We start from the raw sequence: 18173 nt of genomic DNA, 5'->3' as shown, positions 1-18173 counted from the left end.
ATATATCATATTATTACTCTTGTTAAATAATAAAGTAGTAGTAGACAACCAATTATGACCAGATGGTTAATATGTTTGAATTACACAAATTTCTCCAGCTTTCTGATTTTTAATGAAAAAAGGCAAAACAAAAAATACCAGATTTCAATGAGAATAATTATAATTAATAATTATAATAGATATTAAGCTATTTTCATAATCTTCATTTCTCTTGAGCTACTAACAATAAAATCAGAGGTACCGCCCTCTCCTGACTTGTCCAATGGAACTAAAGAAAGAATATTGTAAGATCCTTGAATTAGTGAAACTTAACACTTCTAAGCAATTTCTATTTTTCTAAGCTAATACAACCATTTTTGATATTTGATTGCTTGAAAGGAGATTCAAATTTTTAGTTTCAAACTAAAGCATATTTCCTTCCAAACCACAGAAAACTTTTGCATGGGAATACAGCCCAGGATCAGATGTGCAGTTTCTCAACTTATTTCCATATTTCATTTGAGGTTTTCCCAAATTTTATATCTAGACACTAAAAAAGGCAGGGAAACATGATGAGAGTCAGCCCCACCTCAAGACCATCATCACAAAGAACTTGCAGTTCTAATTATGAGGATTAGATCAGCTTGACTGGTATAAATCCGGGCAGGGCAGGGCAGGGCAGGGCAGGGCAGGGCAGGGCAGGGCAGGGCAGGGCAGGGCAGGGCAGGGCTCTCCCCAGGATAGACTTGACCACCAACCGTGTCACATGGCTGACTTGAGGTAGGAGATCTTTTACACATTATTGTATTCATTCTGATTATTGCCCTAAAAGTTTTCCCTCAGAAAACAAAGTTGGTTGGCACAATTAAATGTTCTATCATTTTAAAATAAAAATATTGTATTTTGAAATCCAGAAGTGCAGAAACACGTATCTACAGAATTTATCTGACATTAGAAAAGAACTAAGTGAGGTGCAGTCGTAGAAATGTGTCTGCCATACCTCGAAAGCCAATTTATTCTTTCTCCACCTTGGTTGCTTAACAAGGTAAGGATATGACTGTATGACCCCTGGCAAGCCCATGCCAGGCCTCCTCAGGAGAACAGGGGGCTCCTAGAGCAGGCTCCCCTGGGCATTCCTCTGGGCCGCTCCACCCCGTGGCTGGGCTCCGCCCCACTCACCTCCAGAAGTGCTCTCTTCAGCAGAGGGTGGAGACGCAATGGCATGGCAGTGGAGGGAAGCTTGCATGGCTGCCGCCGCCCATGCTATGCCACTCCTGTGGAGAAAGAGAGGACCTCAATTTCCAGGGCTCCAAATCAGGACCTTTCATGGTACAGGCACAGAAAATGGCACAACATCCCTCAAACCTAGGAAACTCTGCTCTTCTCTCTATTAGAAATGATGGAGAAGAGCAATGCATTGTTCCATGTACTAGGACCTGATGACCACATACCTGTATCAACTGTGCAGTCTTGGAGAAAGAGGGGAAACAAGCGAATGATCATTTTCTGCCCATTATCTGTTTCATAGCCAGTGATCAAGTTTCTAAAGGACTCTCCTCTGCTGAATGACCCAGTCTTTACCTGAGCTAGACCCAGACCGGACAATCAGGCACAGGCAGAACTCTGGAAAAGGCCAGAGTCTGGCACGTCTCCCTCCTTCTTCATATGGCAGAATACATGGCTAGGCTGGGGATGGAGCTATGTGCTTTCCAGAGACATAGTCTAGGAGAAAAAAGGGCTTTCCGGTTCCCCATGCTCACTCTCATCCCTTTCTGTGTCCTCTAGGTCCTCACCCCCCACTCCAATATCTCAGGTATGTAGCCTCATATGTATGTTCACAAGTTGCTGGCAAGGGTGGGTCTGTAATTCCTGCACAACCACATCTGAAATGTTATCTATTTCTTTCTTTTGTCCCCCATCCCCAACAAAACATACATACTTTTAAAGAAGGTTGCACCTTTCATTGTGCTATTTGTTTCCTACAATAAACCACATCATAGAGAACATTCAACACAGAATACAAAATAGACATGGATCACTGAACTGAAACAGTCTGTACATCTGCAGTATAGCTTCCTGCTTCCCTGCCAAGAATTTGTTAAACAAAAGTACAATACCCAAGGCATATTTATGAGTTTCCCTACAGTCCTGTTCTACTATTACACTGGAATAATGGTCCCAGTGCTTAATTGACCGTGCTCCTCCATAAGACAATGTCTTGATCTTAAAGCTAATGCTTTTCCTGCCAGAAAATCTGGGGCGGAGCAGTGAGGGGCTTCCAGTTGTTGCTAAAGTATAGTTCCCACCAACTTACTGACTAATAGGGTTTGAAAAGGACAGGTTCTACCATGGCCACAGAGTTTTTACCTAAAAAATAGGAACAAATGTATTTATGGTGGTTTTTATAACTATTTTCATGCTTCTTACCATAAGAAAGTGAGTAGGTACTTTATGATATTGGTACTAATAATTCAGAAATAAAAATGTTGAATTTGGTGAATTCTAGGTCAGTAGTCCTGTAGTAAGTAGCTTACTCAGGAGCAAACCCAGCTGGGTTAATAGTTTTATTCCTTGGAGTCATGAACCATATCATAGAAATTGAAATCCTCTTATTTCAAGAGACCTGGGAAATAGGTGATTGTAGATGACTACAATACCCTATTGCTTCCTGCAGTTCCACAGACTGGCTGGGACAGACCACTGGGAAGGCTTAGTATACATTGCTCAGGTATTTTAAGAGCTAAAGTCATCCCAGTAGACCCCCCTAAATTGTTATGCCCAGACTGCCTTACTCCAAGACTACCTTATTCCTACTTAATGTGTATATTCCCCCAATCTACTCACACATACAGATATGGTCTGATTTAGAATCATATTTAACCAATCGATTTTAGAAATATTTTAAGCAAAGTCACGGTTTAACCCAAACTTGGAATGCCTGACAAGACCCCAGGCTATTGTCATTCAGCCTTCGGCCTGATGGTGCAGTAATCATTCTCATGCAGACCAACAACGGAGGGAGACAGGGGACCATCTATCATCTTGACTACTTCCTTTGAGGTCTTCCAATCTCTTCTCTGACCAGGGGAATGGTTTCTGGATGGTTTTCATTGCTTAGGACTGGCGCCTGAGCTTCCTTTCCACCTGCCCTGACCCCAAATTCTTTTATTTATGCATTGTGGCTCCGGCTTTTCTTGAGCTGGTCAACAACAGCTGTTTCATCACTGGTATTTGTAGATTACCCTTTGGGGGCTAAAAAGCAGGGTGAAAGGGCCCCAGCAGGAATTGCAAGCTGGCTACTCTTCTCTTCTGAGAAGCAGCTCCTAGTGTTATTATTCTTCCTTGCCATGTGGGTTGCTTAAATGTCATTCTTTCCTGCCTGCAGACCATTTCATTCTGATTAGATCAATTAACTCAGAGTGCTAAGATGTTCTCTGGTAAAATCTTGCCCAACTGAGTCTTCCATGTTCGTTCCTATTCTCCCTCTGGGAAGTCCTCTTCAAATGCACTCATACATGTGCAGATCTTGGGAGCTCCAGAAAAAGGAGAAATCTTTAGGAGTGGAATGTCCCATAATGTCAACCTTTCAACTTGAATCTCCTTCCCCAAAATTGTATTCTGCGTATGTCTTGCAACTTTTAATGCACAAAGTAAGACCCTGCCAAGATATTTATGGAGCAAGATAATATTTTTCTAGTTGTGCCCATAATGTTTTCTGAGATAAATAATTTGAATTCCAGAATGCAATATAGGCCAGAAATATAAGCCCAGTGGTACAACTGAAAATTGAGAAAATTAAAACACCCATCTTCATATAGAAGTTGTAATTTTGATTAAGAAAATCTGGAGGTGTGACCATTAAAAACTGTCTCAATACTTAATCAGTTTAAAATAGTATATAGGTATCAAGATAGGAATTCCTTTAGGAATATATATTAGCCTTGTTGTAAAATATATTGTGATATTTATTCTCCCCCATAGGCTCATGGAAATTTTAAACCATCAATTTACATCACTATTAATCTGAGTTAGACAATTAGAAATGTTAACCTCTACCAACAATGTCATCATAATTAAATCAATCTATGCAAAATGTGTGGCTCCCATTTTTAGGAATATCCACTGAAACCTTAAATCAAGTATGAAGTACACTAGACATTCCAATTAATGGAATAATCTGAAAACTTATCAAACTATTAAAAAATGTCCATACATTTTGGTACAGAATAGTAATTATCAATAAAGTACAAAACACCATTGGTATATAAAAGTCATTTATTTGTTTGTTTGTTTGTTTATTTATATGTCATATTTAATAGCTGCCCATCTCACGCAAAGCAACTCTGGGCGGCATACAACAATTAAATAAAATAACAAATGAATAAAAACAATCATTATAAAAAGGTAAAAAGTGATTACTCAAATGCAAACATTATCAAAAACTCTAAAAATTTAAAATATACAAACCCCAGAGAGAGAGAGCAGAATATCAATCACAGTGGAGCCATCCGGCTCCCAGAGACCCCCAGGCCTGATGACACAACCAGGTCATGAGGGAATTCCTAAATGACAGCAGGGAAGGGGGGAGCCTCGCTTTAGGGGGGAGAAGGTTCCACAGGGCGGGCGCCATGGCAGAGAAGGCCCACTGCCTGGAACCCTCCAAATGCAAGTCCCTGGCCGACGGTATCCGCAGCATGCCCTCTCTACGAGATCCGATGAGGCGGGCGGATGTAATCGGGGAGAGCCAGTCCCTCAGGTAACCCGGTCCCATGCCACGAAGGGCTCTAAAGGCCAAAACCAGCACCCTGAATTGGGCCTGGAAGCAAACTGGCAACCAGTGCAGCTTGCAGAGCAGAGGTGTTGTTACCTGAAATTTTAGGCTTCATTATTAGCTTTTTAATAAAGGTGATATTAGCATTTGAGCTTGGCATCCGTGCCTCCTTTTGAAGTTCAAGCCAAAACCACTTCTTTCTTTTATGTGCAAAAATTAGCTTTTTCAGCAACTAGACAATAGAGAGAGTATTCTGAAAAGTCCTTGAACACACTTGCAAGTTTTAAAGATACAAACCCCACTGGGAAAGAGAGTGGCGTAACCCATAAATCTGCCGCTTGTGGAAGGTTATCTGGAATCAGTGTTTCTATTGTTCAATTCTCATGTGTAATCAATGTCTTTTATTGTTTGATTAGTTGCTTTCCAACGTATCACATGCACCATGTATCCCTTGTTTCTGTACCCTATAAAAAGACTTGACTCCCCTTAATAAATGCTTTTTGCTTTGCCTGAATTACTGGGTGGTTCATATTTTCAGGTAGGCTAAAGAGCCACCTTTGGAAAGGTAAAATGGTTTTCTCTCCCAAATTCAGGGAATAGGTCTTCAGCTCCATGCCGCTTGGGGTGCCTGAGTTTTAAAGGCAACAGTGTAATATGTGCTCTTCTAGGGGCACACATAAGTGCCTGCGCCGCCACATTCAGCACCAGTTGAAGCTTCTGGATACTCTTCAGGAGCAGCCCCATGTACAGTGCATTACAGTAGTCCAATCGGGAGGTGACTAGGGCATGAGTGACTGTGAGCAGAGCCTCCCGATCCAGGAAGGGAAGCAACTGGCGCACAACCCGAAGCTGTGCAAAGACCCTCCTAGCCATGACTGCCACCTGCTCTTTGAGCAGGAGTCATGAGTCTAAGAGGGCCCCCAAATTGCACAATGGGTCTGTCCAGGGCAGTGCCACCCCATCCAGCACCAAAGATGGTACAGTCCCAGAACCAGCAGGACCCCAAACCCAAAGCCACCCAGGCTTGCCAGGGTTCAGTTGAAGCCTGTTGTTCCTCATCCAGACCCGCACAGTCTCCAGACATCAGGATAAGGCGTCCACAGCATCACTTACTTTGCCAGGGCAGAGATGTATAGTTGGGTATCATCAGCATACTGATGATACCTCACTCCATGGTGACGGATGAGCTCACCCAACGGTCTCATGTAGATATTAAATAGGAGAGGGGAGAGCACCGAACCCTGCGGCACCCCACATAGGGGCTGAGGGTGGGACCTCTCCTCCCCATCATCACCAGCTGGAATCCACCCTGGAGAAAGGAGACAAACCAGCACAGCACCATGCTGCCCACCCCGAGTCTCCTGAGCTGATCCAGAAGAATACCACAGTCGATGGTATTGAAAGCTGCCAAGAGGTCAAGTAGGGCAAGGATGGATGCACAACCTCCAATCCACCCTTGCCAGATAAAATGTGACCAATGCTGTTTCTGTCCCATACCTGGGTCTGAATCCTGACTGAAAAGGATCCAGATAATCCGCTTCATCCAAGGCCCTCTGTTGCGCAACCACCTTCTCAACCACCTTACCCAAAAAAGGGAGGGTAGATAACTGGATGAAAATTGTCCAGTATGGTGGGATCCAGCAATGGCTTGAGGAAGGGGCACACCAAAGCCTCTTTTAGAGGCAAAGGAACAACCCCCTCCCTCAAAGAAGAATTAACCACTGCTAGAGCCCACACACACAACACCGCCCAGGCCGCTTTAACCAGCCAGGAGGGGCATGGATCTAGGGAGCAGGTGGCTGAGCTCACAGTCTACTTCCTCAGGTCCAACAGGTTTAAACCGTTCTCAGATAACTGGGCAAGACTCCATCTTAGGCATCTCCTCTGGATTTATGTTCCCCTCCAGCCACTCTGATATTCAAAATATCCTTAATTGTCTAATAAACCTGGCCAGTGGCTCCAACATTGTTAAATAGAAAAAAAAAAGAAAGTGGACATCGTTGCAGAGTTTGATGTAGCATTCTAACAAGTGAAGAGAGAAATCCATCTGTAATAACCCTAATTAATGAGTATCATGTTTTAACCCAATGACAAAATTTAAGAGAGAACTAATTTTATCTTGTTTTTGCTTTTTTCCCTATCATGGCATTGATGCTTCATCTTCTCCAAGTCTTTAATTTACTGGCTCACTTATTTGTATATCTTTACTTACTTGGTAAACATCCCTGATTATAGCAAAATAGAACTGCTAATGCCCTGTGATTATGGGTACGTTTTAGACTTTGCAGCCCAAATAGGAAAGAAGAAAAAAAAAGGGAAGGGGAGAATAAACTCTACTGTGACAAGCCCCAAAAAGCAACAGAAAATTGAGGACTTAAACTTACTCAAGAAATGCATTACTGTAAGTGAAGATGAGTCATTTTCTTTACGTAACCAGCCTGAGCCATTAATGATGTTAGATGCGGGGGAGAGGATGATAGAAGCTGCTCTCAACCCCGAACATGAATTCCTCTTTCGCTAAGCATCAGGCAATAATTTAGGTGAAGATCATATTACTATTAAGATATCTAGAGAGCTTATGGCAGAGAATGGCTTTTTCACCACAGAAAAGGTGGCTCTGCATTTGCAGGGTATTAATGAGACGCTAGGTAAGTTACATCATATGCCAAGTTGTACTTTGCTTACGAAAAATGGAGAGTTGTCTGAGACACTAGTCGAGAGAAAATTCAGGTCTCAGTCTGTTACAAAAATGAAACTTAATAAGAAATGTTAAGAATTCCCTCTCTCAAGACCATCAAAAAAGCTCTTATTTCAACTGAGCTCCTCAAACAGCTCAAATGATTTCAGTTATAAATACTTAATAAAATTAACAAACACCAATTTTTGGTTTTCATGTGAAGTTGTCAGTCTCTCATCATCCATATGTCACAAACTCACAAAGAGAAGACTGAATGGCTTTCTAAGAACTGTAATGGACAATTCATTAAATTGAATAGTCCAACCATTCCATCTGTGTTAAATGAAATGAGAGGATAGCTCAAATTTTACCAAAATCTATCCAAGCCACATGTTCCAGAGATTGGTTATCAGACTGGTGTCATCTGAAAGACAGGCTGGGCATGAAGTTAAGGAACTTCACGATGAAGCAGAGCAGGGCTTTGGACAGAAAAAGCCAGATAAATTGTAATAAGCCAACCATTGTGTTCCTAGTGAAGAGGGATCTGGGGAAAAAGCCAAATACATCTCCCGAGAGAAAACTAAGTGCTGGGTCTGCTATACATCAATCAGAAGCAAGGAACATTTGATGCAAGGAGGAAGTATGGCACCAAATTAGGCAAGTGCAATTACCCCTCTCCCCAAACACACTTTCTCAGGGCCAGCCCTTTGAGACCCCACAAGAAATACTGGAACACTGCTTTAATGATCTAGACTACAGCAAAGGAACATTGGAAGGCTGATAGCATTTCCCCTTCCCTCCCTGCCTCTTCTCCCAACAAGAGTCAAGGAGGACTCACTTCCAGTTTCTTTCTAACATTTTCCTCCTATTCCAGGCTTAATTCATGTTTTGTTCACTGCCACATTGCTTCTTCATCTCTGTGGCTCTCCACACCCAGAGAAATTAACTTGCCAGCCCAGCCGTAAAGCAATTAGAAGGCCAAGGAGTGCCGACAGTCTGGAATAAGATGCTAGGAGGCAAACGGAGGTCTGGGAAACAAGGACGACGTAAGAGGAAGTAACTCCCTAGGAAGAAGCGATGTTCATGAAATGCTGCCTCTTTGTTCTTTCAAAACCCCTATTGTCCCTGTAGTCCTGCTCCATCACCTCATGCCCTAATTGCCTCATGACCTCGCTGGATACATGATGCCCAAACAAGGTACCTGTTCTGCTGTCCCTAATCACGCATATACTCCGATTTCAGTAAATCGGTAAGGAGGGACTGTAAACACCCTCCCCCAAGTCCTGTCTTTGCCTTCAGTGCTGATCCACAAACCAATGTAGGCTTCAGGTAAGGCGTGCTGGGCTCCAGTTTAAGGAACTCAAAAATTCTCCTAAACTGACATAAATGACAGATGAAGCCTCACTAAAAACGCATTCACTCAGCTACCAAAGAAAGAGCAAGCAGACATTCTCCAGGATCAGATTATTTAAAGCACAATCTATTGGGACTGCATGTTAATGTGGATTTACTTAAGCCTTCAACAGCAGCCAATCCTCAAATATTTTATGCACAGAACAACTCTAATGTCTCCAAAGAGCTCATCTTGAAGCTTTCCCCCAGCCAGAGGAAATGGCATCTCTTTTACAGCCTCTTTCAGCAGGAGCTCTCAACTGGCTGCATCATGTGTGGGAAGCAATTCTAAGTGCTGAGAAAGAACAACAGAAGTTAAGATGAAACCATTACAGCTAAGAGCACAATGAACAATGAACTAAAGATCATAACTCGACTGTCAAGATTCAAAAAGAACTTGTAACATGAAGTGTTCTAGCTTATTTGCCCTATAATCCTAGAAGCCATCTGGAGGAGATTCCAGAATGCCTCTCTGACAATCAATAAGAGATGTCTTGATTTCATGGAACATAGCAGGACAGTGCTTGAAAAAGAACGGCCCCCTCATTTTAATCCTTTCTTTAAAAAAATTATAAAATTTTTCTATAGGAAACATGGGAAAGTAAGAAAAGAAAGCTGGAGGGATATATACCATTTTCATTGCAGGTGACCTCCAGGTGAACAGGACATCATGCTCATGGAAGATTTAGTATTTTAGTTTCTATAAATTATGGCCAACCGCTTCTGTCCCTCTAATGTGTGTTCAGATGGCTGTTGCTATAAATCTGCTGTAAAATAATATTTTATTAGTTAATGTTGACCTCCCCGCTAGAGATTGTTATCCGAAACCAACAACAATCGGGACCTACTTAAGGATTATCTACTGCAGCTACTACTTACATTCCCTAATTTAGAACTGCTTCTGGCAGGAGACATTAACACAAGAATAGGCCCTAACAATGAGGCTGTTTCTGAATATATTTATTTCTTTTTGTAATTCAATTTTTATGGCTTCCCATCTCACACAAGCAAGTCTGGGTAGTCAACACAGTTAAAAACATTAATAAGATAATACAGAATGAAAATAAAAAAATAAGTATATACAACAAGAATAAAACGAAAAGTGGCCCATCAACAATAATTAAGAATATCTCACAGGCTCACCTAACCCCCATATCTGGGGGAACAACCTGGCCTTAAGGTCTTTCTGAAAGGCCAGTAGGGTTAGGGTTAGGGCCAATCTAACCTCCGAGAGAATGGTCCTCTAGAAGGCAGGCACAGAGACGGAAAAGGCTTCCTAGGTCCCACAGGATGAGACTCTAATAGATGGGACCCAGAGCACGCACTTCCTGCCAGACCAGAAACTAATTTTGGATTTAACATACCATATAGTCAGAGAACATTGTTCAAAGGATGAAGCATTAATAATGTCAGCCATGGTTTAGCCCAGTTAATGTTTAATTTGATCTATTAATTTTAAATAGTTTGGCTGATAATGATTTGGCAGGCAAACTTACTTTGGGGGGGTCATGGGAGCAAGAATAATTGATTACACGATGGTATAAGATACATTATGTATTTCAAAGCTTGACCTCCTTAAATAGGAACCAATTTTAGCTTCTGACACTCTGGGAAATAGGCAGGAGAATATGGATGACGCGGCTACTGATGGTCATTTCTAAATAAGGTAGTTAAAAGAGCTTGATATGGCCACTTCTCAAAATTTTAGACCACCAACAACCTCCCAGTTTAAACAATATTTATGCCATTTGGCATCTAAACATGAAGTACAAAATATTTACTAGTCGCTGATTGTTTTCATTCAGGAACCTTTAAAAGTTGTAACTAGTTGGAAACTTAAAATCCCATTAAGCCTTGGTTTGACAGAAATGTGTTAGGCTAAATTAGTTGCACTTTAGAGGGATTATAGAACAAAGGTCACATCTTTGAGAAGAATTTCTTAACTTGAAAAAAGAATATAAGGCTTAATCAAAATTGGCTGCCAGTTCAACACCTCAAACTGACTTCAGGATGCACGGTAGAGTTCCTCCTTGAACTGGGTTGAACATTTGAGCATTATATTTAGGGTGGTCTTAAGAGAGACTTGTCCCCAGAAATTAATGATAAACTCCCTTCCTAATTAACCCCTAATTTTTAAACTTCTAAATTTACAACATAGTTAAGAAAAGGGAAAGAGGTCAGTGGAAATTTGATTTCTACAGAGCTAATACAAGTTAATGCAAGGGGTGGCCCCTTGTACTGGCTCCCCTCTTCTCACATCCTGATTGCTCTATTCAGATGCCCAAAGATCAGCGCTGTTCTATTACAATCCCCATCTTCAAGAAAGGTGATGAATCTCGGACAGTCAATTTCTGTGTAATCAACTCTTATGAATTATCAGTTAATTATATGCTAAACATCTGCATGAAAAACTTGCTGATTGGCCAGAACAGAGCAAGCCTTTAACAAGATGGGCTTTAGGTCAGGATGATCTACCATAGGTCAGTATATTATTCTAAACCATTTGGTGGGAAAATATTCCTCTCAGCCTTGAGGTATCCCTTGCGTTGCTTCTGTAGATTTCATTTGAGAGATTTTGGAGGAATTTAAAAACACATACAGTATATGGATCACTGTCTTGTTTGATTAAGCATGATGCTCTATAAGAGTACATATATGCAAGTAAGATGTACAGTAAGTGAAGATGTCTGCAGCCCAATTTCCACCATAAGGAGGATTAAACAAGGCTGTATTCTGGCCCTTCACTGTTTAATCTTTACATCAATTCTTTGGTCCGAGCCTTAACAAAAAGCTAATGTCAGCTCAGTTCAACCCTGAGCTACATATATTCTCTTCTATTAGCTCCAACACTAGCTAATAAACCAATCTCTGTTTTGGTTTATGCAAAGAATGTGGTCATCTTCTCCCTAATGCCTGTTGGCCCTTCAAGGGACTCTGTGAGCCTTAGATGCTTATTGTAGAAAACAAAAATTAGAAATTAATTACACTAAAACAAAAGTGGTCATATTCACAAAAGGATGTGCAAATGGCCACCTTAATCATATTGGCCAAATCAAATACTTGGGAATTGCTTTTTAATTTTGTAATACAGTGGTACCTCGGGTTACGAACGGCTCTGTTAACGAACTTTTCGGGTTACGACCAGCTCCGGCTGCAAAAATTTACCTCGGTTTGCGAACTCCGCCTCGGGGTACGAACAGGATACCTGGCCATTTTCCGCCCCTGACACGTGGTCCGCAGCCATTTTTCCACCCCTGACACGTGGTCCGCGGCCATTTTTCCACCCCTGACACGTGGTCCGCGGCCATTTTTCTGCCCGACACGTGGTCCACGGCCATTTTCCGCCCCTGCCACGTGGTCCGTGGCCATTTTTCCGCCCCTGCCACGTAGTCCGTGGCCATTTTCCGCCCCTGACACGTAGTCAGTGGCCATTTTCCCGCCCCTGACACGTAGTCTGTGGCCATTTTCCGCCCCTGACATGTGGTCCGCGGCCATTTTCCACCCGACACGTGGTCCGCGGCCATTTTCCGCCCCTGACACGTGGTCCGTGGCCATTTTTCCGCCCCTGACACGTGGTCCGTGGCCATTTTCCGCCCCTGACACGTGGTCCGTGGCCATTTTTCCGCCCCTGACACGTGGTCCGTGGCCATTTTTCTGCCCCTGACACGTGGTCCGTGGCCATTTTCCGCCCCTGACACGTGGTTGTAGGGAGGGGAACTCTCCCTCCAAGCAATAGCCGCCTCCCTGTCCTCCACGCCAGAATGGATTAACGGTAATTACATTGAACCTTATAGGGAAATTTCCTTCGGGTTGCGACCAATTTGGGGTGCGACCAGAGTCATGGAACGAATTAAGTTTGTAAACCGAGGTTCCACTGTGCTTGGGAGGAGCCAAAAAGAAAAAGAAAAAGAAAAAACAAATCAGTATCCTTGCAGAAGGGGAGGAGCAAAATTTCTGACCATTGTCACATCTGCTTTTGAAACAGGACTTTTTTTATTCCTAAATATTTAAATAACATCCTCTCACTTCCTCACCAAAGAGCAGTTACCCTTCCCAGGGTTAAGACTCTGCTGGAGAATTGCAAAAAGACGTTAACAGAATTTTTGAAAACAAATAAAGGAACTGATTTAAGAATGGTTTGGGATACAAGTGAAGGTTTTATCAGAGGTTATTTCATACAACATAATAGCGAATTTAAAAAGAAGATTCAAGAGAAAATACAGGCTATTTTGGATGAGATAAAAAGAAAAAGAGGAAGAATTAAAGAAATCACCAGAAAAGATAAGTATTTCACATCAAATTAAACTTTTACAGCAACAGTTGTCTATGGTAACTGTAAGAGAAATGGAAATAAAGATGAACTATGGAAAGTAAAGGAATTCTGAATTGGCAAACAAACCAGGGAAATAGTTACTATATAAATTAAGAAAAGAGAAAGAAAATGATTTTGAAACTTCAAGAGGGCAATACTGTATTAATAGACAATGTGGCTATACAAAAAACTTTTAATCAGTATTATTCTAACTTGTATAAAGGACATGATATTTCTTTGGGAAAAATAGATGAATACAAAACTTACCAAGGCTTACAGAGAACCAAAGACAGATTGTGAATGGATCTATAACAATAAAGGAAGTTTACGAAGCTATAAAAAAGATTAAACCAGGAAAAGTACCAGGACCAGATGGATCACCAGGTTCTTATTACAAATGTTTTGAGGATGAACTTTTACAACCTTTACAAAACATGATGAATTCTATACTACAGGAAAGAGGCTAATATAGCATTAATACCTAAAGATGGACAAGATCTAACTTAAACAAGAAATTATAGACCAATGTAATTATTGAATAATGATTATAAGTTGTTCACAACGATTTGGGCAGATAGATTTAAAATAGTTCTGCAAGAATTTATTCATGAAGATCAGTATGGATTTTTATCTAAAAGACAGTTAAAACACAATGTCAGAACGATGTTGGACATTACAGAATACTTGGAACAGCATAATGAAAAACAAGCTGCATTAATTTTTTTAGTTGCAGAAAAAGCTTTTGACAATTTAAATTTTTTTATTTAAAGTTTTGGAAGAAATGAATTTTGGAAACAATTTTATAAAATGGGTAAAGTCGATTTATACCTCACAGAAAGCACAAATTATTGTTAATGGAGATTTAACAAAACCTTGTGAGATACAAAAAGGAACAAGACAAGGTTGCCCATTATCCCCCCTTCTGTTCATTATGGTTCTTGAAGTTTTGAATAGAGATATAAGGCAAGATGAGAGGATAACAGGTGTAAAAATTTTAAAAAGAGACAAGTTGAGAGCCTTTGCAGATGACTTGGTGCTGGTTTTGGAAGATCCTTTAAGGGGAACTAATTACTAATGAGAAAACTAAAAGAATTTGGTGCATCAGCTGGTTTTAAGATTAATAAACAGAAGGCAAAGATGTTAATAAAAAATATGAAGATACAAGATCAAACAGAACTGATGAACAAAATAGATTTCAAGATTGAGAAAAAGGTAAAATATATGAGTGTTAATTTGACAAATATGAATTGTACGTTATTTCAAAATAATTATGTTAAGATATGGAATGAAATTTTAAAAAGAGATGTTAAGATGGGAAAAATTACAGTTATTGTTGGGGAGAATTTCTGTGATTAAGATGAATATTTTGCCTAGAATGTTATTTTTGTTTCAGACAATACCTGTTTTGACAACTTAAGTACCAATTAAACAATTGGCAGAAGACATATCTAAATTTGTGTGGCAGAGGAAAAAAACACGAGTCAAGTATAAGATGTTACAAGATGCTAAAGAAAGAAGAGGTTTGGGTTTACCTGATTTGAAATTATACTTTGCAGCATGTTGTTTAGTTTGGATGAAAGAGTGGGAGATGCTGAGAAATAGAAGATTATTGGAGTTAGAAGAACACAATGTGAAGTTTGGGTGGCATGGTTATTTATGGTATGATAAAGCTAAAGTCAATGTAGATTTTAAAAATCATTTTGTCAGACATGCCATATTGAGAATATGGAGTAGATATAAATCCAGATGTGTCTGAAAATACCTCTGTGGTTTTCACCACAAAAAGCATATTACAAAAGAGAAATGGTAACTAAACACAAATGGTTAACTTATGGTGACATGTTAGAATTTTCCCAGGGAGAATTCAAAATAAAATAAAGAGAAAAATTGACATTAGAAGGATACATGTGGCAATGGCTTTCCTATGTACAATTATTAAAAAGAATTAAAGTAGATAAAAGGACTTTTGGTTTTGAATATTGTAAGACTATATTTGAAACAGAATTATGTGCAAATCATGAACATATTAAAATGTATAAACTTTTATTAAAATTTGAAACAAGGAGAACAAATGAAAGAATGCATGATAAAATGGGTTAAAATTTTTGTTTATAACATACAAATGGAACAATGGGAGAATATGTGGATTAAAGGGTTGAAATTTACATTATGTTATAATCTTGAAGAGAATTTTTATAAAATAATGTATCATTGGTATGTGACGCCAGAGAAATTATCTAGAGTGTATAAAGGCACTTCAAATGTATGTTGGAAATGTGGACAACAAGAGGGGACTTTTTGTCATGCTTGGTAGACGTGTAAAAAAGCTAAAAAAAATTGGATTCAAATACATACATTAATTCAGAAAATTTTAAAGCTCAATATACAACTGAAGCAGACATGTTTCTTTCAGGACTGATTGGAAACCAGTTGGAAAAACCTCATGGAACTTTGTTCTTATATATGATAACAGCAGCGAGACTTTCATATGCACAATGGTGGAAAGATGTGACATTACCCACAATAGAAGAATGGATGGTGAAGACGATGGAGCTCGTTGAGATGGCTAAATTGACAGCTATGATTAGAGAAAAGACACTGATTAAGTTTAATGCTGACTGGAAACCCCTTTTGGACTTTTTGCGTGAAATAGAAAAAAAATGAAGTTACGATATATGGGTTTGATGATTAGAAAAAAATAGATGATAGAAAAAATGAAAGTTATGTTGTAACCATAGAGTGAAAGATCAATTTAATTTATACCTATAACTGTTGTAAAAGAAAATCAAAAGTAATTTCTTTATATTTTTTTCTGCACTTTTGGCTGGCTGGCTGGCCCTCCCTCCCTCCCTCCCTTCCATTCCTTTTTCTCTTTCCTTTATCTTAAATATTAGTTTCTGTTAGTTTTTATCTTTTTTGCTTAAAAATTTAATAAAGTTATTAAAAAAAGACTGTCAACAATATTTCCGGAAGAAGGGTAGAATATGTTTCTCTTCCAAGATGCACCTCTGCACATTTTGTTGTGCTATATGTAGCACTCTGAATATCACCTCCCCTTGCTAATCACTCTGGCTATTCCATGGGAGAGGATGGATATTAGTGCATAAATCTAAAAAAAAGAAGGAAGTTATTCATTATGCCTATAAGGAACTGGATGTAAAGAGTATACAGGTTATTTTCCATATGATAAGGCAATCAGTTACACATTTTACCTTTTAGTATTTTAATTTTATGGTATGTTTTGTTTTTTGTTGTATTGTATGAAATTTTGGTCTACAACCATAAATAAATGCACAGAACCAGTTCCAAAAATTCAATCTTTGCCACGTCAAAGCGTCCCTTGTCATCTTTTAAGAAGGAAGACCAAAATATCTTATTTATTTATATTTATTTATATTTCAAATTTGTTACCGCCCATCTCACTGCAGAGCAACTCTGACTTCAACCAATGACCAGCTGGATTGTAATGTAAAATCATTTACATGTATATGGGTAAATGCAAATCACAAAATTAACTGGACATATCAATCAACCAACTGCACATTTTGCACATGATATAACAAAATTTAGCTATATTTAGAGTAACAGAGTCATGTGTATCTGACAGTAAAAACTGTAAATAAAACTGGTTAGAACAACTAAGAAATGGTTCCCCGGTGAGGACTGATGGTGGCTTAGACGTCCCTGTGACCAGCTCCACAAGTGGGGACAGCCCTGCGGTAGAATTGCCAGCCAGGAGCAAGGTTCTGACCGATGAAAATCTCTCTGGAAAGAAGGAGAGATCTTTGGGATCACCCACTTGCACTGTGGAAGAGCTGCTCCTTGCAAGGAGACCACAAGAACTGAGCTTCTTGTGGTTGATTGCAAGTTGAACGGCTCGGAAGCCAAGGGATTTACAACGTGCTCTTAACTGCTGTGCAGCCTTAAATGACCAGCAAAAACCTCACTTTCTTAAACACCTTTGGACTTAATTACTTTATAAGCTAAGAAAGATATTCCAAATGGCAGTGAAGATCAAAGACTCTCAGTGAGTGTCTTCTTTTTGAAATTAAAAAGAGGGGGAAAAACATGCTATTTTACAGGATTTTAATTTAAAAGCAAAAAGCTTAACAAGATTGTGATCCAAGAAAGTTTTGAATGGATAAATGGGACAGTGATTTTAAAAAACAGAAGAAATATTTTTTTCTGACGAAAGTGCCTTTGAAAATAGCAAAATTAATTAGGCTAACAGACCAGTCCTTTGTGGGAATGCTAATTGTTTATTATTAAGGACCATAGATAATTGGTGGATTTTACAAAACAAGAAGATAAGGATAATATGAGCTAAACTGTGAGATTGTAACTATGGAGAGCTAATTGGGACTAAAGTGCTAAAGACAGAGAAAAGCAAAACAGAAAAAAAAAAAAAGTTTGACTTCTACTTCCACCAAAGTAATTGACATATTTTACTTTCTCATAATGGCAACCACAGGAAAGCTGCTAAATTAGGAGAAGGACACAGGGGTTCACTAGAACAACTTACAGATAAGGGCATTTCGCCAGATTTATTGCAGAAAATGTTTGAAGAATTTGGCTAAAAGATGACTACAACGGTTAAAAAGGAAATGGAAGAAGGATTTGCAGGAGTAAAAAAAGATGTGAAAGAAGTTAAAAAGATTGAAGAATCTGTAGGGCAACTGGCTGCAGACTTAAAACAAATTACTGACAAAGTGGAAGTTTTGGAAAGTAAGACAGAAGTTATAAATAGAGAGATGGAGAAAGTTTTGAAAAATTTGACATTACCAGAACTGAGAGAAAAAGAATTTTGTTTAAGATTTAGAGCAATTCCAGAACAACGCGGAGAAGATATCAGACAAAAGATTGTCAGGTCTCTGTCTAATTTCCTGGATTGGGAGGAAGATGATACTGAGACAGAGGCTGATAGTCAATAGGATTAATACATGTTTCGCAAAATTAAGAAATGTTCCAAGGATGTCCTTGTGTGCTTTGTCAAGAAGAAGACCAGAGACCAAGTTGTACAGCAGCATTTTAATACTAAATTA

At 39.4% G+C, this 18173-nt stretch overlaps 1 protein-coding gene across 3 annotated transcripts in view; it reads right to left on the bottom strand.

The window, feature by feature from the left end:
- The window catches only part of PPP2R2C (protein phosphatase 2 regulatory subunit Bgamma), a 75229-nt gene that overhangs the window by 47555 nt on the left and 9501 nt on the right, over positions 1–18173 (bottom strand). For 2 of the 3 annotated variants that reach the window (XM_088131190.1, XM_088131192.1), the window contains exon 2: positions 1159–1253. The exons of the other annotated variant lie outside the window; for it this stretch is intronic. In XM_088131190.1, coding sequence (XP_087987316.1) covers positions 1159–1225 — 67 coding nt within the window. In that variant the 5' untranslated portion in view covers positions 1226–1253. The remainder of the gene's footprint in view (positions 1–1158; positions 1254–18173) is intronic. 3 annotated transcript variants of the gene reach the window in all.

The sequence above is a fragment of the Python bivittatus genome, unplaced genomic scaffold (genome assembly GCF_059951505.1).
Source record: "Python bivittatus isolate LINGU-HERP-01145 unplaced genomic scaffold, Pbiv_v1 ctg000970_np1212, whole genome shotgun sequence".
Classification (NCBI taxonomy): domain Eukaryota; kingdom Metazoa; phylum Chordata; class Lepidosauria; order Squamata; family Pythonidae; genus Python; species Python bivittatus.
This window is presented reverse-complemented; position numbering and strand designations above follow the sequence as displayed.